Source organism: Rhinatrema bivittatum, chromosome 2, assembly GCF_901001135.1.
Source record: "Rhinatrema bivittatum chromosome 2, aRhiBiv1.1, whole genome shotgun sequence".
NCBI lineage: Eukaryota > Metazoa > Chordata > Amphibia > Gymnophiona > Rhinatrematidae > Rhinatrema > Rhinatrema bivittatum.
Window position 1 is genome coordinate 401,570,291 of NC_042616.1, and position 27,726 is coordinate 401,598,016.

A 27,726-nucleotide genomic window follows, 5' to 3' on the forward strand; every position below is an offset into this window, starting at 1 on the left:
GTTTTTCTGCCCTCTTGTATAAATTTCTTTATAGGGGAATGCATGATGTTGGATTTTGTTAAATATATACTTGGTTAGGTCTATAATTATTGTATACATACTGCATTTTCATTTTCTGTAAGTAAGTTATTTGACTTGCTGTAATGGTTAAAATGAATAAAAATAAAATGAAAATGAAAAAAAAAAGTTTGTATCACTGGGAGGGAGCTGGGTGTTTTTTTTGTTTGATGGTCCTGAGACAGAGAATGAATGAACAGTGGGGGGGGGGCGGGGATGGCGAGCACAGTAACTTTTCACACAGGGCAGCAAAAAAGTTAGCACTGGCCCGGGAAAAGGACGCTTGATTTGAGACCCCCTCCATTCTGAAGGCTCTTCAGTTCTAATTTTCCTGTATTGTCAGCTGAAACGTATTTCCCAAATGAAGCCAGAGAACATTTGCTCTCACTCAAGCTCCTTTGAGACTGCTGCAAATAAAACTTGCTCTACTGAGCGTAAAAGTTCAGCAAGCTGCAGATTTTTCTGAGAATTTAAGCAGCAGTTCTTTCTTTTGTGAGATTTTTTTATTCATTTTTTATGCAGACAAAACTAAGTAAATGGCAGCCTTCCACTGTCTTCTATTCAGGGTCAAAGCGTTTAATCTTCTGACGAGCACTGCCAGGCCATTAATGGGATTCTGAGTACATACCTGTTTACTTGTTCGTCTATTTATTTATATATATCTTTTTAAGGAAACTTGTTCTCTCTGAGTTAAAACCTTTACTTTGCAGTCCTGGAAGGAGCCCATGTGTGCCAGATGCACAGACGTTGTCTTTGTGGGGCAGGGACTAGTGCTTTCAGCGTTGCTTGCAATGTTGTCATTCTAGATCAGTCTGGTCCATTGTGCTTCATGTTAGTTTCACGGCTGTTCCTCAGGCATTCAGGGATATTTGGGAGAGTGGCTTTATTATGAAGTAAAAAAAAAAAAAATATATATATATATTGCTGCAGTGCACCATGCATGATGCGTATAGTTTGCTTTTGAATCAGTTTGTAGAAACCGTACACTGGAATTTTTGTTATCGGAAAAGATTGCTCTTCAGACTAAGTGACTGCATTAAGATTAGTGGTGTCATCTTTATGTATGATGCTCTGTTTTTTTGGGTGCTGGGGAGGAGTAGAGGGAGAGGATTCTTGTAGGTCTGTAGCCTTTTAAGTTCTCAATGTTTTTTGTTTTTTTTTAACACACCACAGAGATTCTGGCAGATGATGTGCAAATAGTGCCTCTCAAAGTGCCAAAATAATATAATGTACAAGAGCCACAACTACTTAAAACATCCTCCCTTTTCTTATTTTTTTTTTCTTGCTATTCTGTGATGATATAATCATCTTTTTTTTACTGCATGCTTTTCCAGTAGAAAAAATTCATTGTTTTGCAGGAAGTGAAGGTTTGTATTGGATGTAACAAGCATAATACTAGACAACAAAAACTGCAATTTATAATTAAACAAACCAAAAAAAAAGATTGCAGGGATGGGAGAGGGGGGGGGGGGGGGGGAATTGATTTGAACAAGGTATAGTCATGCAAATGAACCGAGCAGGCAGGTCAGAGCTGGTGTAAGGCACATTCATAAGATAGTATCTGAATGGTCAAAGACCAGATGAAGGGATGAGGTTGGAGCTACCATATAAAAGTAAAGGGCTGGATGCCTGTTTGTTTTGGGGGAGCAGTCAGTTTAAGCTGGTGCATACCACAGTGTAGGAATTTTGAGATAGTATAGGGCTGTGTTGGAGTGGAGCTCAGGATATAAGCAGTTTAACCGGAGTCAAGGGGGGATGATAAGGTGTCCTTGAGAGGGAGCTCTATTTGCGTGTGTGTGTGTGTTGGGGGTGGGGGGGCAGGTTTGGAGGTGGGGAGTCTCGCCGGTGCGTGTCAGCTATGGGCTGAAGGTTATCAGTCTCTTCTTGGAGGTGAGGAGGTTGGGTGCAAGTCTAATATCCGGCGCTGTTGAGTTGTGGGTGGGGAGTGAGCCTGAGAAGGTCCTCTTTCTCATGCCTGGAGAGCTGCGTTTCCTTGGGAGCCAGTACTAACAAGTGAGTGTGGGACAATGTGTGCGGAGGACAGGAGGGAGTATACTCTCGCATGCTCTTATGCAGCAGTCACTCTTCAGACTCCCTGGCTTTATTAAAGCACTCTTTTTCACTAATTGTTCTTCAGACGCTCGACGCCGCAGTGTTTCGGCAAGAGGAGCAATTGCCTGCGTGAGGGTCTTCATATACCAGGTTTATCACATTAGGGTTTGGATCTAACGACCTGGTACATGAAGCCCCTGACGCAGGCAATTGTTCCTCTTGCCGAAACACTGCAGCGCTGGGTGACAGGCATCTGAAGCGCAATTAGTGGAAAAGAGTGTTATAATAGAGCCAGGCAGTCTGAAGGGTGACTGGTGGATAACAGCGGGTGAATAAAGCCAGAGCATAAAACGGAGATATGATTAGAGCATTGAGAGCAACTACCATGGAGAGTGCAAATTTATTAACCAACTTCTACACCTTGATTTCCTCTGGCTGGTGCATAATGATTTCAGTCCGCACACTCTAAGATAAGTGGGTTTGTTTTTGTTTTTTTTTTATAGGCAAAAAAATATTCTAAAAAAAAGTTTTTTGGCATCATTCTTGAACGTGGACTTAAGTCTTGTTGAGACAGGATCCTGGTATATGATTATTACTGCACAGCCAGTTCCCTGGTGTATTAGCACATTATACGATACCAGCTGACATGTTTTTGTTCCTTTGGGTTTTGTCTGGTAGAGTATGGCACAAGAACAGCTTTTCTGAGTAGATAAGCACTTTTGGTGCATTCTACAATTTTCCCTGTCTGTTTGGGATTTTCAAGCGACTTTCAAGCCTTCTTCCTATTTATTTTGGTGCTTTCACGTCTGGTGTGTACCAGGAGTGGGATTTGGGTTTTTAATGGTAGTGACTTTTAAAAGGGCAATCCCATCCATGGTATTCTTGAGATGGGAGATTCAGGAGTCGACCACTATGGAGACAGTGTGTTGAAATTGTTGTGTTAGCTTTAATGGGGTTCTTATTTTGTAGGTTTTGGAGATATAAGAAGGTTTTGGGGATTAGGCGAACAGTAAGATAAACCTAACTTGCAGCTGGGCCTAACTTGCAGCTGGGCCTGTGAGACAGGCTGCAAGTACAGTAATGACTAGAAGTCCTAGCTGAAATACCGGAGGCTCATGTAGCCTGGTCTGTCTGGCAGGCTTTGCAGGGGACCTTGGCGGCCAGCCATAGGCACAATTATGCTAGTATTGTTGGCTTTTTAGATCCTTACAGAGCTTTGGGTTTAGTTATGGGGAAAAATGGGTGCTGGAGGGATCTATCTGGGTTTTTTTTAAAGATGGTGAAGAAATAAGGAAGAAGACAAGAGACTGTTCTGAAAAGGTGAGAGATCCTTCAAGTAGTCATACCCTGTGGCTAGCAACCAGAATATAACCTTTTAGTGTGCACAGGAATAAGTGGGCAAACCTGATGGGTTAGATGGACTTCTTGCCATCATCTGCTATGCCAGTATGTTATTACTTTCAAATGATTTTCTTCCATTATTCTTTCTTTTGGCCTTTGCCATCCAAAGAAATATTGCCTATTTTGTCTGCAGAACACACACGTACTGGAAAAACATTCACTTCTATAAAGGACCTTTCTGCAATGTTTAAAGGTTAGTTGAATGGCATTTGACATTTAAAATGAGTACTGGCTGAGACATTTTGGGACCGCAGGCAAGCATGTGGATTATGTCAGCCGTGTGCTTGAAACTGAGCTTTCCAACAGCTATGAAGACCCTGTCATTACTGTTTCACTGAGATCTTTTTTTTTTTTTTCCCTTTTTGGTCCCTGTGCGCATGTTCTGTCACCTTCGTCTTGTTCATGCAGACCCTTCCAGGAGCCGCCGTGTATTCTCTCCACGGAGGAGGGGATTTGCAGGCTTGAAAAGTGACGTGAGAGAAATGGAGCAAAGTGGGGTGGCCATACATATGGAACTGAACTACACAAGCTGTGTGTGATATACTGTATTAGAGTTTCAAAAATCCACTCCCCGGATGAGTGCATTTTCACAGCTAGTGAAACTACCCTGGCACAGAAGTCAGTGGTGTCTTTGGCCCACAATCGGAGCCTCTCAGTGGGGAGAAGAAATCTCTTTGTGGCCCTGCGTGGAGAGGAGGAGCACGAAAAGAGCTGATGGGGAGGGATTGAGGGAAGATAGAGATGCAGGCGAGAGGGCTGCACTTGGGTGGGAGGAAGGAGACGACTGAGGACTGGGGTGGAATAGGGGTGTGTGCATTTGCCAGGGAAGAAATGTGTTCATCATATACTTCCTGCAGTGACTTTCCCGCAGAATAAAGTATTGAGGAAAGAAAGTGGAAATACTTGATGCTTGCATGTTATCATGACAAGTAAGTCCTGGGGGAAGTTTTGTCAAATTGAAGTATATTTATTTTGCTTCTCTTCTGCCCATCAAAACTTCGAGCCTTTTGACTTTTTTTTTTTCTTGTTATCTTAATAATCTATTATTTTCTGAATTATCTTCATTTTCAAATTCTCAGGCATGCTTAGAGGGAGCCATTGGCTCTTGAAAGTAGACAGAATAACATTCACAAGGTTCGAAGGATCAGAGTATTTGTTCAGCTGTGGAATTGTCTTCACCTGTCTAACTGAAGGTTGAGTCAGTCAACTTTTGGGATTTATTAACAATGTTTTTTTTTAAAAAGTAGTAATGAATCGGCTGGAAGGGTGTCCAAGCTTTTGTACATGCCTAGTCACTATTTTAATATTTTCAATCTGTCAGTATCAGCAAATAGTAATTTAGCATTAAAAACTGCAGAAAGATGTTTAACTTTCTACTATGTAGAGGTTGTATCAGCTTCTATTCACTGAAAGTGTAGATGCTTTTTTGTGTTAGGCTTGACAGACTTAACACAAATCAAATTAGGGGGGGTAGATTGAAACATCAGGTCAGCTGGCACTATTTTAATTTTTTCTCTGATGCAAGACTACCGTAGAGGGAGCGGAGTATGCTGCTACCTCAGATGAGGATATGCCTTTTGAAGAAGTAGGTGGTGGTGTTGGGAGGGGCCTTGATTGTCCATTAGGGAGGTAGGGATTAAGGTCTGTGGGGTGAGGCCTATTTTACTGGGGGGGGGGGGGGGGGGGGGTGATGGAATCTTTGGCCTGAATGGGCTTTACTGGAGATGGGGGAAGGAGAGCAGAGCCACCACCGGGGCTTGCTCTCCTTCCCCCGGTGGTGGCTCTGCTCTCCTTCCCCCATCTCCAGTAAAGCCCATTGCCCTAACCACCTTCAGATTTGCCCTAACCACCTTCAGCGTTAGCTGAAGGTGGTTAGGGCAAATCTGTCTATTTAATAATTTTGTATCCTGCATCATTGAAAAATATCTGAGCAGGTTACAGTTAAAACATCTATGAAATATCATGTGACTGAACAAGATTTATCGTAGCCCATCTTAATACTAAAAAGCTGCTTTGCATGAATTTGCATTCAGGGCAGCTCATTAACATCTTTTGTAGTGCCGAGCCAATTGGGTTTGCATTAACGATGTCGCATTTGTTTAACACAGTAATGCACTTTAGTAAATAGACCTGAAATGTGTGGATGCAGTCGGCTGGCTTCGTGTCTTATGAATGTGTGCCTTGCACACCAAATTAAAACTGGGGGGCACGTGCAGCAGCCTCGGCAGCTTGATACGTTTCCCGTGCCCGCATTAGTGAATTTCTTTTGCAGCTTGGTTTTGGCCTGCAAAGCAGTGCCGTCACATTAGGTTATGGCTCATGTGTTTTCAGTCAGTCGGATCTCCTCATTATCTGGGAAGAACACCACATTTTTTTCCCCTCAAAACAGTATTCTATTTATACAATGAGAATCATCTTATGTACTCATGGAATTCTGGAACAGTCTGAAAAAAAAAGAGTCCAGCACACCTCTCTCTCTCTCCTCCCTCCTGCCCTCCCTCCTTCTCCACCCCCTTCCTTTTACTGCTGTTCTGTTCTCCACAGAATCCTTTTTACAGGCATGGCAAAGGCATAGCAGCTGACACTCTCTAATGAAAGCCGTCGCCTGCTCTCCACCTCATCCGCATCCATGAAAGGGCATGCGTTCCGTTAGCATCAGAGTTTCTCAGATGTGACAATGCAGTCAAGTCATCTGGTGCCTTCTATTCCTGGGGAAAATCTGCTCAAAAATATTTAAAATTCTGTGCCCAAAAACTTACAATTCTGCTAACTTTATATTGGTCAAAATAACACAATTTACATGACAGTCTTTAAGTAATTACATTTTAAATGAATACAGAAAAAAGTTATTAGTTAGAGATGCAGAATTTTAAATATTTTGAGCAGAATTTCCCTAGAAATTCACTGTAAGTGTCCCTTCCACTCGCTCTCCCTACTCCCCTGGCCACTTTGCCCTCTCAGGCCCCAACTCCTCCACCTGCCAGTATCTCTCCCCTCCACCTCTAGGCTCAACCCCTTCCACTCTATTGCCAGTCCCAGACTTTGACATCGTTCTCAGTACTGCCCCTCACACAGGCTCCACCTGTCCTCCCTCTCTCTCACACAATTGCTCCCTCTCTCTAATACACATACACACACCCTCATACAGGCTCCCTCACTCTCTCGCACACACACACACACACACACACACATCCCCTCATACAGGGCCCTCTCTCTTGCATACACACCCACACAAGCTCCCTTTCTCTCTCACACATACATCCTCACACAGACTACCTATGTCTCTCTCTCTCACGCACACGTTCACACAGGCTCTGTCTCACACATTCACAATCACTTCACACAGGTAGCACCCTCACATACACACGATTCCTTTTCCATTACACACGAGCTCCCAATCTCTCACACACATACACACACACACTCCTTCACATTCTCCTCATATAGGTTCCCTCTCTCTGAAACCCACACTCAAGCATCCTCCCCTGCTCTCTCACCTCCCACGCTCTCTCACACCCTCCTGCTCACCCACTGCTCTCACCTCCCCACCCCTCCCCCTGCTTTCTCACCCTCCCCTCCCTCTGCTCTCTCACTCTCCCCTCCCTCCCCTCTATCACACCCCTCTCTCTCTCCTCTCACACATACATGGATTCGCTCTCACCGGGGCCTTCATCTTTGCCGCAAGCGGAGCGTGTCCCGTGGCACGAAGGGGCCTTGATCTTCGCTGCAAACCGCGCACACTCTGTTTGCGGCATAAGGGGGGGGCCGTCATCTTCGCCACGAACGGCATGCCAGGTCCTTCATCTTTGCTGCGAACGGCGTACTGGGGCCTTCATCTTCACGTGCTCTGTTTGCAGCATGCCGGGGTCTCCTCTGCCATTTTCTGCGCAGAATTTGGCAATTCTTTGCGGGGGGGGGGGGGGTATTCTACACAAATTTTGCGCTCCGCAGTAGCGCAGAATTCCCCCAGGGCTACTTAGTGAACCAGCAGGTAGAGGGGGTCTTAAGATATAGGGGGGATGTGTCTTTGATGAATAGAAGCCTGTTTAATTTTTTTGTAAAGGCTAATCCTCTATCACTTATTAATTGTGCTTTGTTAACTTCTCTCTGTATCTTGCCTTCCTTTTTGGTCTGTGTTTGACTTATCAGCGGGTCTACATAAAACCAGCTGCTACCATATACTGTTCATCTCCTCAGAAACTTGCTCTGGGTTTGCTTTGGTGCATCCAGAACACGAATGGAGAACTAGTACCTAATGTGAGGCCTCAGGGAGAGACTTTTTAAAACGGGCAAAAATTAAGAATGAAATTCCCACTGCTTATAGATTAAAAAAAAAAAAAGATAATCAACCTGAATGCAAACATTTTGCTAAATTTTCATTGCAGCTTTGAAGGCTTTTACCAAAGTAGTTTTTTTTTACACATTTTTCCTAGGTTTTGAAGCTCCAACAAATTTTTCAGCTTTTGTCATGCATGTTTATATGAGGTACCTTGACTGTTCCTGACAACAGCAGAGAGACATAATGCACCCATTGTACACATTTGTAATGGTTCGTACAGAAGGGGCATTCCTGACCACTAGCAACACTGACTTAGCCTCCCTTGTAAGTGGGACCTGGGGTTTTTCACACTTTTAGCAGTTAAACCCTATCATTGAATGAATATGTTCTGTTCTTTTGTTGGTTTGACAATAAAAAGCCTGCAGTTCTGACATTCAGGCGGTTTCCATTTTCTGCAGCCGGGTACTCTCCTCCCTTTCTTGTGTTAGGGGGAGACGGTATTGGAAAGAGGAGGAAGTGGATCAGTTGAATCTCTTCATCTCCCAGGCTGAATTTCACCAAGTGAATGGCGCTTTTTGACGAATGTGTTTTAAGAATCTTAAATCTGTTCCGTCAGGTTGCAGGTTATGTTGCCGAAAACAGAAAATCTCTTCTAAATTCCCTGCCAAATAAACAGTTTGCTAATAGAACCATTTATTCCCCGGTGGCGGTGGTAACTGTTTTTTTCTTTTAATTTTAAATTCTTCCATTTGGTCTGAGAAATGTACTGTGGTTGGTAACGATTTACCATAATATGCGAGTAGACGATTATACTATTAATAGCCAATGTGTTGGAAATTGGCTCAGAGTTAAGTCTGAGGGGAGGCAAATTAGCCAGGCAGAACAATGCATGTTTAATAATCATTTCTTTTCTTGGCCGCTGTGTGCATACCTTAGTGACATAAGCTGTGGATTCAGCATTGCACATGCTTTTCATTCAGTGCACGGAGCCCCTTGCAAATTTTCTATGCATGCAAGTCTCTCATCTCACACAAGATGTATGCCTGCAGTTTAAAGACTGGTTTCTTTCGCCGGGTGGACGAGAGCTCTCTAGAGCAGTGGTTCTCAACCTTTTTCCCATTGTGACACACCTGACAGACCACGCTCAAATATGTGACACACTGCTCATTACAATTCTTGGCGGAAATAAAAAAAAAATAAAGGTCCAGTATTATTTTTATTGTTAAGAATGACATGAGGGAAAGACAATCTGTCTGAACAGAAACTGCATAAGTAGTAAACATCCCATACCAAAACACCAATTTCCAGCACTCAAAACAGTAACCACCTTACCTAAGAAAAGGCAACACTCACCCCCGGAATGGCTCTGCTGCTGCTGGTACGGCTCGGTCTCCTCCTTCACCTCAAGGAAGCACTACCGGAGGGCCGGCTTTGAAGGCCTCTTGTCGGTCCCTCCTCAATGACATCATGGGTATGGAGCACAGCAGGGTCCCATAGGGAGGTGAAGGAAGAGACCGAGCCTTACCAGCAGCAGCAGAGCCACTCTCTCTCAGCGACTCTTGCTTCCGGAATCTTCGGGGTGGAGTCGAAGAAGCTCTCAGTTTTGATTTGCTGGATGTCTTCTTGTTTTCCAGGTTTAATATTCTTTAGTTTAGCTTTGCGTTTTGTATGTGGCATCCTGCAATTCCCTACTTTCACAAGGTAATTCACTAAGGTAATTCAAGAAACATAGAGAGCTCCTCCGGTTCGTCTTATGAGACAGCCCTCTTGCATTCCCTATATAATGGAGGCTACTAGAGAATAGATATAAACAAAATACAGTCTGAGGTGGAGTAAGAAATTCCAATTCAAGAATAATCAGGCAAAGCCGCGTGCCGGCGGCAGCTGCGCGCCACAGGAGGGCCAGCTTTGAAGGCCTCCTGTCGGTCCCTCCTCGATGACGTCAGGGGTGTGGAGCGCAGCAGGGTCCCATCAGGGCCAGAAAGCAAATCTCACCCCCGGAATGGCTCTGCTGCTGCTGGTACAGCTCGGTCTCCTCCTTCACCTCAAGGAAGCACTACCGGAGGGCCGGCTTTGAAGGCCTCTTGTCGGTCCCTCCTCAATGACATCATGGGTATGGAGCACAGCAGGGTCCCATAGGGAGGTGAAGGAAGAGACCGAGCCTTACCAGCAGCAGCAGAGCCATTCCGGGGGTGAGATTTGCTTTCTGGCCCTGATGGGACCCTGCTGCGCTCCACACCCTTGACGTCATCGAGGAGGGACCGACAGGAGGCCTTCAAAGCTGGCCCTCCTGTGGCGCGCAGCTGCCGCCGGCGCGCGGCTTTGCCTGATTATTCTTGAATTGGAATTTCTTACTCCACCTCAGACTGTATTTTGTTTATATCTATTCTCTAGTAGCCTCCATTATATAGGGAATGCAAGAGGGCTGTCTCATAAGACGAACCGGAGGAGCTCTCTATGTTTCTTGAATTACCTTAGTGAATTACCTTGTGAAAGTAGGGAATTGCAGGATGCCACATACAAAACGCAAAGCTAAACTAAAGAATATTAAACCTGGAAAACAAGAAGACATCCAGCAAATCAAAACTGAGAGCTTCTTCGACTCCACCCCGAAGATTCCGGAAGCAAGGGTCGCTGAGAGAGAGAAACAGGAGCTGGCTTCTCTCTCTGACCGATATGATCTCGCTTAGCCCGGGGGCTCCAGAAACGCCATTACCCACCCCAAGGACAGACTGGGGTAGAGCAGGGCGACCTAACACAATCCCTGAGGATAAGGAGGAGGGAGATGACTTTCCCAGATCTGGATGGACAAGGTGGAGAAAGAGCAAGTGAGGGGATGTGGGAACCCCACAAGGAGGAACCACATCTACACCTAGGACCCCAATGGCTCTACCGGCAATAACCAAAGTGGAAAGCAATATGCCTCATGAACAACTAACATTAATTACAGGTACTGTTTTCTCTTTGCAAAAACCTCCGATTGTGACTCTGGATAAGTTATGGAATGCTTTAGTTTCAAAAGAATCCGCAATATCGACACTAACCCAAGCATTCCTGGAGACAAGTAAAAAGGGATTAAACACAGAGAAGATTGTTATACATCAGGAAAAAATAGAGAAATTAGAAGAGAAAATATCAATGGAAAAAAGTCAAACCAATTTAATTAAATCTGAGAGTATAGTGGGAAAAAAGTTTGAAAGTATAGAAAATTCCCTCTGATATCTGAACCTTCGGGTGGTTAATTTTCCAGAGGTGAAGAAAATGTTGCCAGTATATATATTCAAAATTTATATGTTTGAATACCTCAAAATCCCTAAGGAAATTACCTCAGTGGTTACTAAAGCTATCTTCATATCTAGGAAATCCAATGCCACATTTGGGAATAGAACAGCAGGAAGATCAATCAATGAACATTACTGAGATGTTGGAGATGTCAATACAAACAGAAATATTAACAAGGGGAACATTTGTTAGTCTCATTTGCTTTTGAGTATGATAGGAATCTTGTGTTGAAATTCTTTTTTAGGAATAGGTTGGTTCAATATCTGTTATGGTTAATGGTGTTTGGGTGGATCCTTGGACACTGGCAGCTGACCACGCCCACAGGGGGCAGTCCCATGGGGGACCACTGTGTCAGGCTAGACTCCGGACAGACAAACACAGATTTGAATCTTTTATTAGACAGTTTAAGTGACCACCAGAGGTGGCAGTAGTGAGTAGTGGTTGTAGAGCCCGGCTGGGCGCGTCTCCCACAGAACGCTGGAACAGCGGATTCTCTGCAAGGCAGTGCTGTAGTGGAAAGAGACCGAGAGTTATGAGCACACAACAAGAATAACATTCAGAGTCCCAATGTAGAAGTAGGAGAAGCTCCGAGGCTGGGAGAGCAGGCCCTCGAGGAGTGAGTACCTGATCCCTTAGAGCAGAGAGACTCAATAGTGTTGTACTCACTTAGCCTTAGATTCCACTAGACGAGAGGTCTGGCACCGGAGCAGAGAGCAGGCCCTAGAGGAGCGAGTATCTGTTTCCAGTGAAGCAGTACTGTGGAGAGAGATGGTATCTGTATTCACTGATGGTAACTGTAAGTTAGTTCTTCCAAGTAGAAGTGTAGAGGTTGCAGGCAGTGACACAGGGAGCATGGGCCCTCGAGGAGCGAGTACCGGTTTCCTGATAGCACCTGAAAGAAGCAAAGAGGCCCCCAAGGAGCGGGTACCCTGTTAGAGACCCCGAAGGGTAGTAAGAGTTCCAGATAGCGCTGGAGTGGCAGAGTAGTTTAGGAACGGAGAGCGAATCCCATCCGTATGAATCCTGTTGCTAACTCAATGAGCTAGCAAATACTGTAGGCAGATATACCCGGAAGTTGTGACGTCAGAACAGGGGGATGCCCCTGAGGTTCGCGCCAACGTAGAGTTAAAGATGAGGGTGGTGTACGTGCGTGCCCTAGAGGTACTTTGAAGGAGAATGGCGGGAGGCAGCACCAAAGCCGGTCCAGGGATGCCAGAGAGAACGGCAAGCAGACGCTGCGGTGGCCATCAGTCCAAGGTGAGCGTGAGGAGCCGAGAGTAGAGAGAGGTAGGCGGGGCGAAGCCATCTAAGTCCGGACGCAACAATATCATGGACAACAAGTCTGGATATATCCAGATATAGCTCGCTCTAAACAAGAGCGTAGAAAAAAGTTTATACTTATGAGATCAGAAGTAATAAATCGCGGGGCTAGTATGATACTAAGATATCCATGCAAATGCCTAATAAAATTTCAGGGAGAAAAATATGTATTTCTAGAGCCAGAACAATTGAGGGTTTTTTTGGATGGCAAGGATTGAGGCGTATAGCTGGGATGGAAAAGGGTTGGAGGTACCTTAAGGGATGGTTATTTCTTATATAAAATTGTGTGATATGTAAGCTCCTTTTTCCTTTAAATTCTTGGCTCCCTATTTACCTTAATAATTGAGATTTTTTATGTGAATGTATGTCTAATAATTTTGCTTTATGAGTAATAGTATGAATAATCTCTAATTTTTCTTTATGACTTGATATTGTAATATATTTGAAAATGCAATATAAAAAAAATTAAAAAAAAGAAAAGGCAACGCCGAAAATATTACACCAGGCCTTAAGACACCAGTACACCTCCTATTAGGAAAATGGATCAAGCTAGGCTGATATAGAGCCCTACATAGAAACTACACACCAGCAGAGAACCTCACCTCAGACATGTGCAGAACCTCACCTAATAAAGAATAACGAGACCATAAAGCATAGCTAGAAACAAGCAGACAAAAACTGAACTGGAAACTGAAACAAGCCAGAGAGACTGTATGCAGTTTAACAAAGGAAAAAGAGCAACATCACCAGTCCTCATAAAACAAATCAAGAAATATAAAATCAATAACAGTAAAACCATGCTAACAAAAAACAAATTATTTCAAAAAAGCTGATGAATGGAATATCCAACACTGGGAACACAATTTTCGTTGAGTTAGATCTGACACTTGTTTTTGACTAACTTTTGACATCTGAATCTAAAAATGACCCCAGTTTTTCTCTATCACGTCAACTTTGTAAGGTACAGGATACCCTCCCTTTGTCCCAAAAATCATACAAAATTATACATGCAAAGGAAATAAAAGAAAAAATTACCTGAATATACTGTTTATTTAGAGTTATTTTATTCAGACAAAGGCTATATATTGTTACTGTAAGTCAAATTGTGTTCAAGTAGTAAAGTTCTGCTACCAAGCATATATATTAAGGTAAAATGTTACACTTATAGCTTTTCCGGCAGTGTTCAATCTGTGGACAAGCTCGCCTGATGCTCCAACAACAGTCAGTCATCATATGTACATCCCATCTACCCTGATACCGTGCCTCCACGACCTTCAAATCTTGGTGGAATTGTTCACCTTGCTCATCACTGACTGCACCAAGGTTTTTTGGGAAGTCAGCAAGATGGCTATGCAGAAAATGCACCTTGATGCTCATGTTGCAACGAAGCATTTTGAAGCTCTCCAAAAGTTTCTGGACAATTTCAGTGTATTTCTGTGCTCGTGTATTTCCAAGAAAGTCCTTGACAAGGTTTTTGAATGAAAACCAAGCATTCTTTTGGAGTTCTGACATTGTCCCGATGAAATATTTGTGGTAATACCTATGCAAAACGCTAAGATAGCGCACTTTGCGATAAACAGCCTATTACCATAAAACACGCCCCTTTTCCTGTCGCATGCGATATTTAGTGCATTTTGATAAATCCAGGCCTAAGATAGGCTGTAGAGAAAAAACTTGACTTGGTAGAAGAAAACTAACTGCAGTTTTGAAATCAGCATGCCTATTTAAGTCTAAAACAGCTGAAAAATCGAACTCAACAGGAATTATGTTAAAAATTGTTCCCCAGTGTAATTAAAAACTCATATAAAAAATTTCTAGAGACCAATAAAATATTTCAAAATAGCAGACATAAAGACCCAATAATGAAAAATAAGGATAAAAAAATGCTTTGCTCTGCATACCTGGGAATGTTTGATATCCAGGTGCCCTGAGATTGTTTTGAATTCTCAGGAGGAGGGATGGTTTGCTTGCAACTTTCTCCTCTCTCTGTCACACACAAGATCTCTCTCTCACACTGGCTCTCTGTCACACACATATACACATGCTCTCTCTCTCCCTCAATTACATAGGCTCTCAGTCACGTACATATACACATGCTTTTTCTCTCTCACCACTTACATACGCTCTTAATCACACATTTACACACATGCTGTCTGTCTTTTCACACACACACACACACACACACACACACGCACACAAACACAAGCTTTCAGTCACACACTTACATACATGATGTCTCTTTCTCTCACTTACACACAGGCTCTCAATCACATACTCACATGCTTTCTCACCTACACCGGCTCTCAATCACACACAGATACACAATGCTCTCTCTACACAATGCTCTCTCTCTTACTTATACACACAATCATACATATCACACATATGGATTCTCAATCATACACTTACATTCATGCTGTCTCTCTCACACACAAAGGCTCTCAATCACACACATATACTCTCTTTCACACAGAGGTTTTCAATTACACACTTACATACATGCTGTCTCCACACGCGCGCACACACACACGTACGATCTCAAACACATATGCTTGCTCATTCACTCATTCTCTCTGTCTCCCCCCACTGAGCTAGCGGCAGCAGCAGCCTCCTCCACTTCCAGGCCTGAGAATGGAGTCCTATCGGCTGCAGGGGCTGACGTTGCTTCTCTTTTGCTCCAAGCCACGCTGCTCTTCAGACCACAACTCTCTTCTTTGGGCTAATGCTGCCCGCACTAGCATGGTCTCTTCATCCCGCGCACATGGCCACTGCACACCACTTCTTCTTCCAGGTCACGGGGGGTGGGAACAAGAGAACCATGGCGGTGCCGCTGACTCCAGCTCTCCTGTTGTGTTCTGCCCGGGCTATCAGCATTTCAAGGCCAAGCGGAGGAAGAGTTTATTTTGGGGAAGGGGGAGGACCTGAGTCAGCGGGGAACCAGGAAGTGTGGTGACACATGTACACTTGGCGCCATGCAAGTGCTGCTCTAGAGCCTCGGTAGATACATCAGCAAGGTCTGGATTTCGTCCTCTTCAGCTTGAGACGTGTCAGGAGATGACAGAATAAATCGCCAATGGGCGGGCATGCTCGTCCATTGAAAAAGTCTCGGATACTATGAAATCTCTTCTTCTTACCAGACAGCCCCACTCATTCCTGACTCCTCTCTGCTTCAGCAGGTGTGTGTGGGGGTGGGGGGTGGAAGAGCTGTAGAGGAGGAGGAGCGTGGTTTCTTTAAATCATTAAGAAGCTGTCATAGATGATAGCAGGCAGCCAGCTGGGAAAACCAATGATGCAGAACCAAGCAGCATAAACTGTGCACCCAAGAAGCAGCAGCAGCTCTCATAGGTTACAGAGCTGTCCGCAGTGATCGACTTGAACATGCAGCAACTGACCTCCAGCATCCCTCCGAAGCATGATGCTATAATCTTCACATTTATCTCTGTTTTTAATCTATCGTATTCTGCTTTGAGCAACTTGTGGAAAACCTGTGGTTTATACATCCACAAAAATAAAATATATTAAGGGTCTGCATGTTCTTACGAGAAATATTTCCTTTTACATGTCCTAGTGCATGCAGGGAATGGGAGTTTAATTGGTCTATACGGTAGCTACTCCAGGATGAGCAGTGGCTGCTTTTTTTTTTTTTTTTTTTTTTTTTTTTTGAGGAGAGATTTTTGAGAGAGAAGATATGCCTGTTAGTCTGCTTTTTGAGGAGTTTCACTGTTTACAGTGGGAAGACCTCCTTGTCTTTCCACACATAGTTTGCCTGTTATTTTGTTTTATTTTCTGTTGGGAGTGGAAAACTTTTCCCTTTTCCCTAAAGGGAAGAAAGGGCAGACATCTTCAAATCTTTTTTGCGATCAAGGATATCTAGTAGTGTACGAGAAACTCATAATTGTTTGGCTATTGTTTTTGAGAAGGAGGAGTCATTTTTCTATTTGCACATGGATTCTGCAACGTTGGCGGGTATCCAGCCTTAGGGAAGGAGGAGAGACCCATTTGGAGAGGCAACAGAGGTTGCAGGTATTGAGGGAATGTCGGCAATAGTAACAAAAGAGCCCACTTGGGTTCTGGAAAAGTATTGAAGGCAAGGGAGGCCAAAGGGACACTTGGAACATTCACTACTGATATGGTTTTTTGTGTAATTTTGCTAGCTTTTATTCTTGAGTAAGTGTAATTCAGGAAAAGGATGGGTTACCTCATGCCATTGTTGACTTGCTCAATTTAAACTTTTATTCATATTGGAACAATGCTTTAAGGTGTGAAGACCTGTGATACGATCCTTTTGGCCCTAGAAGCATTTGCTTCCCCACTTACTGGAAGGATTATTGGGACTGTAGCGAGTTTGTTTGGCCTTAGCAATGCCTGAAGATTTGCTCCTCCTATGAACAGAGGACCTGATTTAAAAAAAAAAAAAAAAAAGGATTACAAATAATAAATGCTAGCACTATTATGTCACAAAGTTTAAAATTATGCACTGAAACCATTTAATGATGACCCACTGCATTAGTGCCCTTGGGGAAAACATTTGTGCCAAATAAGGGCTTAGGGCAATTTGTGAAAGCGATTAATAAATAACATAAATAATTGCGTTTTTAGTGATGGCAAACTGATGAGCCCTGACATTTTTGATCTCAGCTTTATTTGTTGGGAATTTGCCTTGGTAACTATAGTGTAGTCCTTCTCGATCTGTACCATGTCAAGCGACCTCCTTCCCCCTGCCCCCAGTAACTTCACAGGGATTCCAAACTTCTCAACCTTCAGTTCAATAGAGGTGGTTGAAATAATTAATCTCAGAACACTGAAAAGAATATCGCATATGTAAATTTAGGAATTATCTTTAGCTCTTCTCTCTCCTTTGGCAGCAATGGGGCAGGTGACTGCTCTCTAGGTTCTCTCTGTCTTGTTGTGTGGGGATGGTAGAAGCAGACAGCCTCACTCTTTCCTGACTCCTCTCTGCTTCAGCAGGTGGGCAAGAAAAGTAAATGCAAACGGCAGGGCAAAATTTGGCCATTCTGGTGGAATTGGCCAGTCCTGGCCAAATTGCCGCAGGAGATTGGGCACTGGGTTGAATCTGGCAGAGAGCTGGCATTGGTAGCAGTGACACATGATACGGTGTCTTCCTCTTCCTTCTGGCAGCTTCACTCTCGGAAGAGAAGCTTCATTGGTGGTAATGGGACGGCACATTGCTTCTGGCGCCTGTCCACTTGCTACCACTACCCCACCCTGATGCCCTCTCTTGCCCTCCTTGGCTGGAAAAAGGAGGAGAACCTTCGGCCTTGTAGTGCCTCAGGCTGCGCGTTCCTCCTCTGCTGTTGGTGCCTGAATGTTGTGCTTTGAACCACATGGTTCAAAGTGTGACTTGGGGACCAGCAAGTGAGGTAGAGGATGCGGCTTAAGATGCTGCAAGGCCATGGTCTTCCTCCTTTTTCCGGCCATGGAGGGGTGAGTGAGAGGATCAAGTGGAGCGAGTAAATGAGATAAATGAGGTGGGGATAGAGTAGAAAGGTGAAAGATGGGATTAGGGTAGGAGTCAATGTGCATGAGCTGGGAGAGAGAGGAGGAGGATGAAGGGCTCATGGGGATGTTGAGTGGGGATGAGAGTAATTGAAGGGATTGTGGGGGATTAGGAATCAGAGTGAGTTGGGAAGGAGAGTGAATGAGGGTGAGTGAAGGGATTATGGAGGAGGGATTATGGAGGAGGGGGCATGGACAAGGGTGAATAAGGAGATTGGGGATAGGGAAGTAAACCAGGGAACAGAGAGGATCAGTTGGGGGACGTGAACAATGGAGAGTAAGAAGACAGGGAAGGGAAGTGAACAAGGAAGAGTAAAGACGATGGTGGAGAAGTGTAGTGAATAAGGGAGAATAAAAAGATGGGGGCCGTGAATATGAGAGAATGAGGAGAATTGAGGTGGATGGAAGAGTGAGTAGGGGGTCATGGTGTAAGGGGAAGGGAGTAAGGGAAAAAGGGGAATGTGGGAGGATTAGAGCAGGTAAATGAGGATCCTACGTCAGGGGATCTTGGGGCTTAGGTGGAAGAGTGACTGAGGGATCACAGGAGTTGAGGAGGAAGAGTAAGTGAGAGAAGGATTGTGCAGGATGGGAGAGTGCCCATTGTGAAACTGAGGGAGGAAATTGGGGAGAAAATGAGGAGATTGGAGTGGGTGTGGAGAGTAATGAGGGGTGCAAGTGAATTGAGATGCAGGGAATGTAGGGCATGAGTGAGAGGAATGGAGGGGCTATTGGGGTGTGAGGGAATCAAAGAAGCTTTAGAGGGGGAGGTAAGGGAATGAGGGGATGGGGTGCGATTATGGGCTGTTAATTCCTTTATTCTCCCCCATCCTGATTTTTTTTCTTCTTCATCTTCCCTCCTTCTCTTCCACCTCCATCCACAATACTCCCTTTCTTTTCACTCCTTCTAAGCATTCCTGATTCCTCTTCCCTCCCCTGCCCTCCTTCCCTTTTCTTATCCTCCCTGATTCCTCCTTCCTCTCCTCTCTCTGCCTCCATCTCTTAGTCCTCATCCCGCCACCCTCCTGTCTTTCATTCTTTCATTTCCCTCCTCTGAGATCACCTTTCCCTCCCTCATCTGAATATTCTCTCCCTATTCTAGATCCCGACTCCTCCACCCTTCTCATCCCCAATCACTAAGATCCATTTTCCTCCAATAAAAAACAAGTAAAATAAGTGGACACAGAAATGTCAGAAAACAACTTTATTTTTATTAAGAAAAAAAAACAAATTAAAATACAAACAATTATGCAAATTTGCCACTTAATTGCCACTGAATTTGCTAACTCTTGCCACAGAATGTTGAAAGATCTGCCGCAGGAAAGCAGGGTCCCTGGCAGACAGCTCTTCTCTCACCTTCAACTGGACGGGAAGGGGTGGGGTGGCAGATGGCAGCCTGCTTCTTGCAATATTGGCTGTCACATTCGCAGCCCCCCACCCCCACCCCCTCCAGATTGAGAGCAACCACCAATAGTGTCTTGTATGTCTAGAAAATGTTCTGCCCTGGCTACAACAGAGGGATCTGTAAATGTCAGTGAAATGTTATTAAAATGTAGCATTGATTTATTTTTCCTTTGACTTGCAAATTATGGGAACCCACCATTAATCTGAATCTGATATTGCTTTAAATAAAGAGTTATGAAAAAAGAAAGTAGCATTGAACAGTCCCTAATGTGGTTGGTGTGCACCATAAAGCAGAGCAAATAAGTTCTGGAAATCATTGTTACAATTAAATAAAAAAAATTGTGTGGTGTGCCAGCCATCTCTGCTTATAGTGGTGTCTTCTTTACCTGAAAGTGAGCTATGGGGTAAAAACTGTGACTTTGTTTAGAATCTATTTTTACATATATATATATATTTTTTTTCTTTAAGTCAGAACTTGTCCATAGAATTCACTAGTAAAACTTTGTGTCAGATCTGTATCCCTAAGCAAGATACTGTTAGGAAACTAAAAATGAGGGCCGAATATATGAATGTATATGAAGAATCATTGAACGTTGTTTGTGGGCCTCCGTAATTTGTTTCAGATGCTAAAATGGTAAGTCCTATGTCACTCAGTCACAGTGGTGGTGTGTACGTAAATTCACTGCAGATGTAAAGGCAGAAGTATTCTAAATTGTAGGGGCACCTGTAAATCAAGGAAGTGTCAGGTATCAGTTGAGTGATGCCTGGCATTTGCTTGATTTATGAGTACCCGTGCAATTTGGAATACGTCTCCCTTTACTTTCTAAAGTGAATCTATGTACACACCACCACTGTGATGTGCTCTAGGCCGTGGTGTTTGGTGTTTTGGTTCTTTGATGGCTATATTTCACTGACAGTGTCGCCTATGGTCAGCATGCTGCTAGTGTCACCTGCTTTTTCATTGACAACATCTTCAGAACTGCATCCTGCATCTCCATAAATGATGGCGTGCTCTCTTCCCCCAGCAGATTTAAAGATATTATGTGTTTGCCTTTGCTGAACAAACCCCTTTCTCCCCCTCTCTTCCCAGAATGTGTACGTAAACATAAACCGCATCATGTCGGTGGCCAGTCGCTTGGTGGAGTCGGGCCACTACGCCTCTCAGCAAATCAAGCAGATTGCCAGCCAGCTGGAGCAGGAATGGAAGGCGTTTGCTGCAGCCCTGGATGAACGCAGCACTTTACTTGAAATGTCTGCCATATTTCACCAGAAGGCCGAACAGGTCAGTATATAAAAAGACAGAGGGGAAGGTTGAGGAGAGAATCTCCGTCGACAGGCAAGGCTGAATTAGCCATGGCATGTCTTCTGCTGCAAAACAGACCCCTCTCTTTAACTCAGTAAAGTTTGACTTCTAAGCATGCGCAATAGTTCCCATGCATGTGCTGCCTTGTGAGCCCCTCAGTTTTTTTCTTTTTTTGTTCAAGCTTCTATACGGCTGTGTACTGTCTTGCTCACCTTAATTTTGTACTTTTTACTTCTAATCTATTTTTGCTTCTTCTAACTAGTTTTTGATTTGTCTCACTGCCTTGGTTGCCCCTCAACAGCACTTTTCAGTACCTATAGCAGTTCACTTAATTATCATCATTTCGTTGTAGCAGTTAGTGATGTATATCTTGTAGCCACATACACAGTTCTTGAAGCCACTGGAGGTGGCTTTCTTGGAACCAGACATCTTTTAGATATTCTCTATTTTTTACATATACACATATACATATGCACATACACACTCAGTGAACTGCTATGACTGTGGCCAGATGTTTCTGATGTCTCAGAGGAACAGATCCTAGAAGATGGAAGAACTCCATAGGTTAATGAAAAGTTGGTATTGTTCATCTCCTCTGAGCAGAGCCTTTTTCCAGGCTCCCTCCATGCTGAATCGGGTAGGAGCTCCTTGAGGAAAGTTTCCTGCACGGTGGTGCCAGATTCCATATCCACCATAGTTCAGGGGTCGAGCAGGTCGCTTTCCCCTTCTTGCAGGGCTTATCAGCACAATGGAAAAAGAGGTGTCATTCCTTGAAGCCAGCAGTGCAGTCTGCACCACCGAAATGTACCCCATCGATACTTCAACATTCGGAGCTGTTGATGCACCAGACCTTGTTGCAATCAATGCATCAGTTCCCGGTGTTCTTGATGCATTCAATGGAGGAACAGGTCCTGGAGGAGACTCTTTACAGTTGCCTCCCTCCATGTTGGTGTCCTTATTCCTGTCTTGCCTCCTCAGTCATGGGCCTCATCTGGAGACTCCATATCAGATATGCTCTATTGTTGCTTTGGTCTCAAGATGAAGTCTCCTGGAATCCAGTTGGAGCTTCATTGGAGGATGACCCTATACTGGTTTCAGAGGAAGATGTCTCTGCCCCAACTCTGGGTCAAAGAACACAACAGTGAATAGTCTAGGTGGCCAAATTGGTAAATTCTTTCTTGATCTGTTTGTTGCCTTCCTTGTGACTAGCTGCTAATGCGGTAAAGAATGTCAGATTTGTTCTCCCAAGTGGGAGTCCCATATCTCAAAAGCTTCCATCAGAGGACCCAGTGGTGGGATCTAGCCCTTATTAGTTGGGCATACCCTCCATCTCTGAGGAGGAATCTAGTTAGTCTGAGGCGTAACTTGACCAACAAAGGTAGGGGGGGATTTAGGTAGGGCCGGGGGGTGGGTAAGGGAGGGGAAGGTGGGGGGACGCGGAAGGAAAGTTCCCTCCGAGGCTGCTCCGATTTCGGAGCGGATTCAGAGGGAACAGAGGCAGCCTGCGCGGCTCAGCGTGCGCAGGCTGCCGATTTTGCACAGCCTTGCATGCGCCGACCCCAGATTTTATAAGATACGTGCGGCTACGCGCGTATCTTATAAAATCCGGCATACTTTTGTTCGCGCCAGTTGCGCGAACAAAAGTACGCGCGCGCATACTTTTTAAAGATCTACCTCTTAGTATAGCTGGGTTTAAAAAAGATTTGGATAAGTTCTTGGAGGAGAAGTCCATTAACTGCTATTAATAAAGTTGACTTAGGGAATGGCCTCTGCTATTATTGTCTTCAGTGGCATGGGATCTTCTTGGTGTTTGGGTAATTGCCAGGTTCTTGTGGCCTGGTTTTGGCCTCTATTGGAAACAAGATGCTGGGCTTGATGGACCCTTGATCTGACCCAGCATGGCAATTTCTTATGTTAAAAGTATGCAGATAAATGATTCTCCTGCCATAACTCCATCCCCAGGAGCGTGGTTTTCAAGTACATGGAAAAATGCCTCTATGTGTACAACCCCCAGAGTAATTTTCAAAAAGCCCATTTACGCTTGTAAAAACTATTTTACAAGCATAAATTTTCTTCAAAACTACCCTGTAATATGTTTTTTTTTATAGCTAAAAAGTATGTTAAATTGATAATTGTAATTGTATTTCTAAAGCTGTTAGTTAACAAGGTAATCAAATACCTTGAATGTTTCTTTTCTGCACACACTTTCCATTAACCTTTATTTTTTAAATATTGTACTTTCCGAAATTGTTCTTTTTACATTAGAATTTAGTATCTTATTATTTTAACTTTCCAAAAAATGACATTTTCTCATTCAGACACATGAACATTTCTGACTTGCAAAATGGTAGATCTAACAGAACTTTGAACTGTAAGTCTTATGACATCAGATGCTTAGCTCACACTGTGAAAGTCTTTTCCAGTGATTGTGAATTGAAGTTTGATGTTGCATTTTCTTGCACTCGGAGCTTCCAGTTACCACCTTGTGTTGCATATATTGAGTGAGATGAACAAGACAGCTCCTATGGGAGGCGGTTCAGTTTCTGGAGCATATCATTCCCTTGCATTCTCCCCTGCTGGTAAAGCTTTTCTGCTTGCGTTAACTACCCGCTGCTTCAGCTTCCCTGTGGAAATCCTGTTGTAGCACCTTCCTGCGCTGTTGTAAAAACAATGGGTTTGATTTGTATTTGTCATCAAATGTTGGCATTATTTAGATTGACCTAGGTTCTGTTATGGGATGATGTATCAAATCTGCCCTGGTGACCTCGCCTCTGGCTGGTTTTCACTGTTTTCACAATGAAATATGCATGAGAGAAATGTGCATGCATCGGAGACCAAGTGTACGCCACTGTATCTCATGCATATTGATTGCGGATATCCTGAAAATCCAGTTGGCTGTGTGGTCCCCAGGATAGGTTTGGGAAGCCCCGTATAATAGTGTGGTTCAATGTTTCCATCTCCAAACCCTTCAAGGTCACTGTTGAGAAATATCTGGCTAAGTGAATTATCTAAATAAGACTTATCTGACTAACTCTCATGGAATATTCAGCAGCACAACTATGCTGTTAAATATCCCCATAAAAATCACAAGTTAGCCAGATAAGACTTATCTGGATAACTTTAGGCCTGCTATTGAGCAGGTCTGTCTTACCCGGTTAACTTAACAGGACAAGTCTGAACATTGGCACTTATCTTGCTAAGCTAACAAGATAAGTAGTTCCTCTCTGATACTTTTATTTCCCTCTCAATACATAACCAGATAAGAACTTATCCGGCTAAGTAACAGTCACTTAATACGGCTAGATATTCAACCATTGCCACTTAACCGGATAAGTCTTTATTTATCTGGCTAAATGGTGCTGAATATCGACCTCTCTATGTTTTAATTTAAGGATTTACGTTCTGCCTTTCCAAAATTATATAGTTCGTTCAAAGTGGATTACAGAATCTCAAAAAAATACACATTTACAGCAAGCAACACCATAACATAAATATAGAAAAAGCAAAAGCATTGCCCCCTCCTCTCAAATTCCCTCATAAATGGCATGATGTCCTGGCAGCCGTGAGTGAAGGCTCGTGGCAGCCAGAGGCCGCCTGAGCTGGAAAGGTCTGGAGATGAGCAGGACTTGAAAAGTTTCTGAGATGACAAACATGATTCCAGAAACCCCAACAACTGGAAGACATTACATGCCTAATCTTGAACCTTTAGAGAGGAATCTGGGGGTGGTTTCCAGTGAGGTTGAGGTTTCATGTGCAGTACTGGAATGAGGAGGGTAATCTGCTTCATGAGACCTTGTGCTGAACTGCCCAGGCTTTGGAATTCATCATTCATCCATGTTTTACCAGAGCAGTTCCTGTGGGTATCGTGGCTTTTTTTTTTTTTTTTTTATATCTGAGATGTTGGTGAAAGAGAAGTCAGAGGAAAGGAAACAATTTGTGATGTCTGGTTTTCCTTAATTGAATTAGATTTTTAATTGCCTCTTATGCTGTGTTCATTTGGTGCTTAAGTGTAACGGTTTCTAATACTCTCTCTATAGGAAAATTGGCAGTGATTTATCAGCTGTTTGATTAACAGTGGGTGGGAGGGAGAATGGTGGGGGCGAACTGGCAAGACTTTAAACAGTCCAGCTTCGCAAACGATTGGTTTCAAGCTGGGCGCTTGCAGCTACAACTATTCCAGTTTGTGTACACATTTTCAGTGGTTTCCTTGCCTCCTTTTGTGCTTTTCTCAGGAGTTTCTGGCCTCTGTGCCTTTTCTGGATAATGGTCTTTGGGTTAAGGTGAATTCTGAGCTGACCTGCCGTTTGTCTGCCGTGGCAGCCTGAACGTTGGGTAGTCGTGCTCCCGTGTACTTGCCAAGAAAACAATTCCCTTGACTTTGAAGTTAACTGCTTGGGGGGGAGGGAGGGGGGGATACTTGTCATCTTATCTGTTGCCAGGCTTCTCCCTTCCCTCTTTTCTGCTTGCATCTCTGCAGAGAGCCTTCATGCTTGCCTGCGTTCTTAATTAGAAGGCTTGTTACTGTATTGATCGCAGGAGAAACGGGTTATACATGCTTGCAGGGCGCCATGGATTTCCTTGGAAAAGCAAATAATATTTTGGCCAAACCTCGGCTTCCAAAGCACCTTGCTTTGGTCCGTGTTTGCCACTTGTATGTACTGCTACATCAGAGCTGTACCCTTTTCTGACTCTGCCCCTTTCCCCTGTTTCTCTTCTCCCCATCAATTACTCCTGCCTTGTCTAGTCCAAGGAGCAGGAGTCTGGAATTGAACTGACGGGGCCTGCCTGGCAGTGTGGAGCATTACCGCTGGGCCCTTGAGTTTGACCTGCAAATATTCTTCTTTGCTGAGGAGAATGATGGTCCATTCTGTTGATTCTATGGGGAAATGTATTTATTTATTTTTTTTTAAACTCATGCTGTGTACATCAAGAAAACAATAGTCACAAATATGTCCCACTCCCTCCTCATAGTTTCAGAGACAAAAGCTTGAGATGTAATTTTATTTTCCTCCTTGTCTATTAATAATTTTCTCTGGTTTTTTCCCCCCCCCCCCCTTATTTTAGTACATGAGCAATGTGGATTCATGGTGCAAGGCCTGTGGTGAGGTGGAGCTTCCCTCAGAGCTACAGGATTTAGAAGATGCCATTCATCATCACCAAGGAATATATGAACATATCACACTGGCTTATTCTGAGGTAAGCAGCATCTTGCATTTTATTTTCAGAGTCCTTGCATTCTCTGATTATCAGCTCTCTTGTTTCTCCCTAACCAGCTTTCTAAAACAAGAATCATATACAGTGTTTTCACTGAAGGGCATGTTTTCATATTTTTCTGTTTTTCCTTGTGGCCATACCTGGGTGACTGTCCCAAAGGATCCCATGGAGTTCTCTCCACTTCAGCTCTTAATCAACTTAAATGGTTTTGTCCCTCAGGGTTCCTTTGCTCAGCCCTGTGTTCATCAGTGCATTGATCCCGGAGAATGTCTCAGTCAGCAGGATATCAGAAAACCTGAGTCTCTTGAGTTCCTTACTGGAATAATCATTTGGAAATAATAGCGTAATAGTAACATACTTAATATTGGTGGATAAAGACCAATTGGCCCATCCAGTCTCCCCACTGAAATTCTTCCTCTCTAGTTCTCACCATACTTAAACCAATGTCAGCTCTCTCAGGTCTTTTACTCAACCTCTGTACCCTGTTCTTACTACTGCCCTCTGTATCCATCTCAAGCATGCATAAATTCTGATGCAGTGCTGGCCTTTATCACCTCCACTGATAGGTTTTCCCAGCCCTTGTCATCTTTCTGCTTTGGTTCTTGCAAGACTCCTGTTTAATTCAACACCCAGACTTCTGCCATGTCTTACCACCCCGATTTATATAAATCCAAACAGCCACCAAAATTTGTGAGGCTGTTATGTGAAACATCCAGCCACCCTGTGCTCATTAATGTTGAGGTTGTGGCTCTGTGCAGGTAGGCCCTTTTTTGGAAGCCTGATAGGGCCATTCTGCTACTGTTATGGTTGGTAACTATAGTCGCTCTGTGGAGGTTACCAAATATGCAGTAGAGTCACTTGTTCCAGTTTCCTGGGGTCAGAGAATGAGTAGCTGGCAGAATTTGTACGAATGGCCTCGGTTTGCTGTAGTAACTGTTTTCCCTTTTCCCTTAATGTTGCTGGCTTTCTCCAAGAGAGTGAAATAACTGATGAGGCCATGGAGCGTCATTTCCAATTTTTCTTTCACTCTGCTGCTACAGATGTTTTTCTTGAATTCCCTGTCAGATGAACTTTTTGTTACCAAAAAAAAAATAAATTCCATCTCGTCCTGCTGCACCAGTCCAGTTTCTGCCAAGTGGATTGTTTCCTAGCATGTAGACAGATGAACTCAGGACCAGTGGGTTATACACCTCTACCAACAAATGGAGACGGAGCAAACTGTCGTCACAGTATATATATCCCTGCAGTGACAGCCTGCCAGTATTCTCCATCTCCAGCAGGTGGTGGATGTGCATCTCCTTTCTGGGGATTGCTTCAGCTTTTATAAGAAGAATTTTGAAAGTAAAATTGATTGTCCTGCTCTCCTGCAGTGATATCAGATGGTCCCTCCTCTGGTTCAGAATTCCTGAGGTGATTTCTGTGGTCCTTCAGACGCGTACCTTGGTCCAGTAGCTGGTTTCAGCTGGCATCGACTTAGCTGATTGCACAGCTTGAAGGTAGCGGGTGCAGGAAGCTGAGCGCGGTGGTGATGGCATATGCCCTCCCCCCTCCCACAGCCAGAGACCATCTCTGTATTCAGCTGAGAAGAGCTGAGCTCACGTAAGTGTTTTAAAAAAAAAAACTTACAGAGGCAGTGAAGGTGGGTTGTTTTCAGGGATTTCCCTTCTCTGGTCTCCGAGCTTGCACACCGTTCCAACTTTGGTTCCGACTCGAGGGAGGTTCGGGGATGGGGGCAGCCTGGCGGGTTGAGCAGCCTCTTTTGGGTAGGCCCTGCTCTGAGGCTTTTCCATTGCACACTGCGACAACATCTTTGCACGCTTTTGCATGTGCGTTCAGCTGCCCTCTTCTGGATGTCAATTCAGCGAGGTTTCTGGCGCTGTGCGTCCAGGTTTTTGGACAC

The 27,726-nt window shown here is 44.0% G+C and overlaps 1 protein-coding gene across 1 annotated transcript in view; it reads left to right on the forward strand.

The window, feature by feature from the left end:
* TRIO (trio Rho guanine nucleotide exchange factor) overlaps positions 1-27,726 on the forward strand; it is a 964,000-nt gene that overhangs the window by 367,204 nt on the left and 569,070 nt on the right. Inside the window, exons 7-8 of the mRNA XM_029590045.1 lie at positions 20,400-20,591; positions 25,677-25,808. Coding sequence (XP_029445905.1) covers positions 20,400-20,591; positions 25,677-25,808 — 324 coding nt within the window. The remainder of the gene's footprint in view (positions 1-20,399; positions 20,592-25,676; positions 25,809-27,726) is intronic.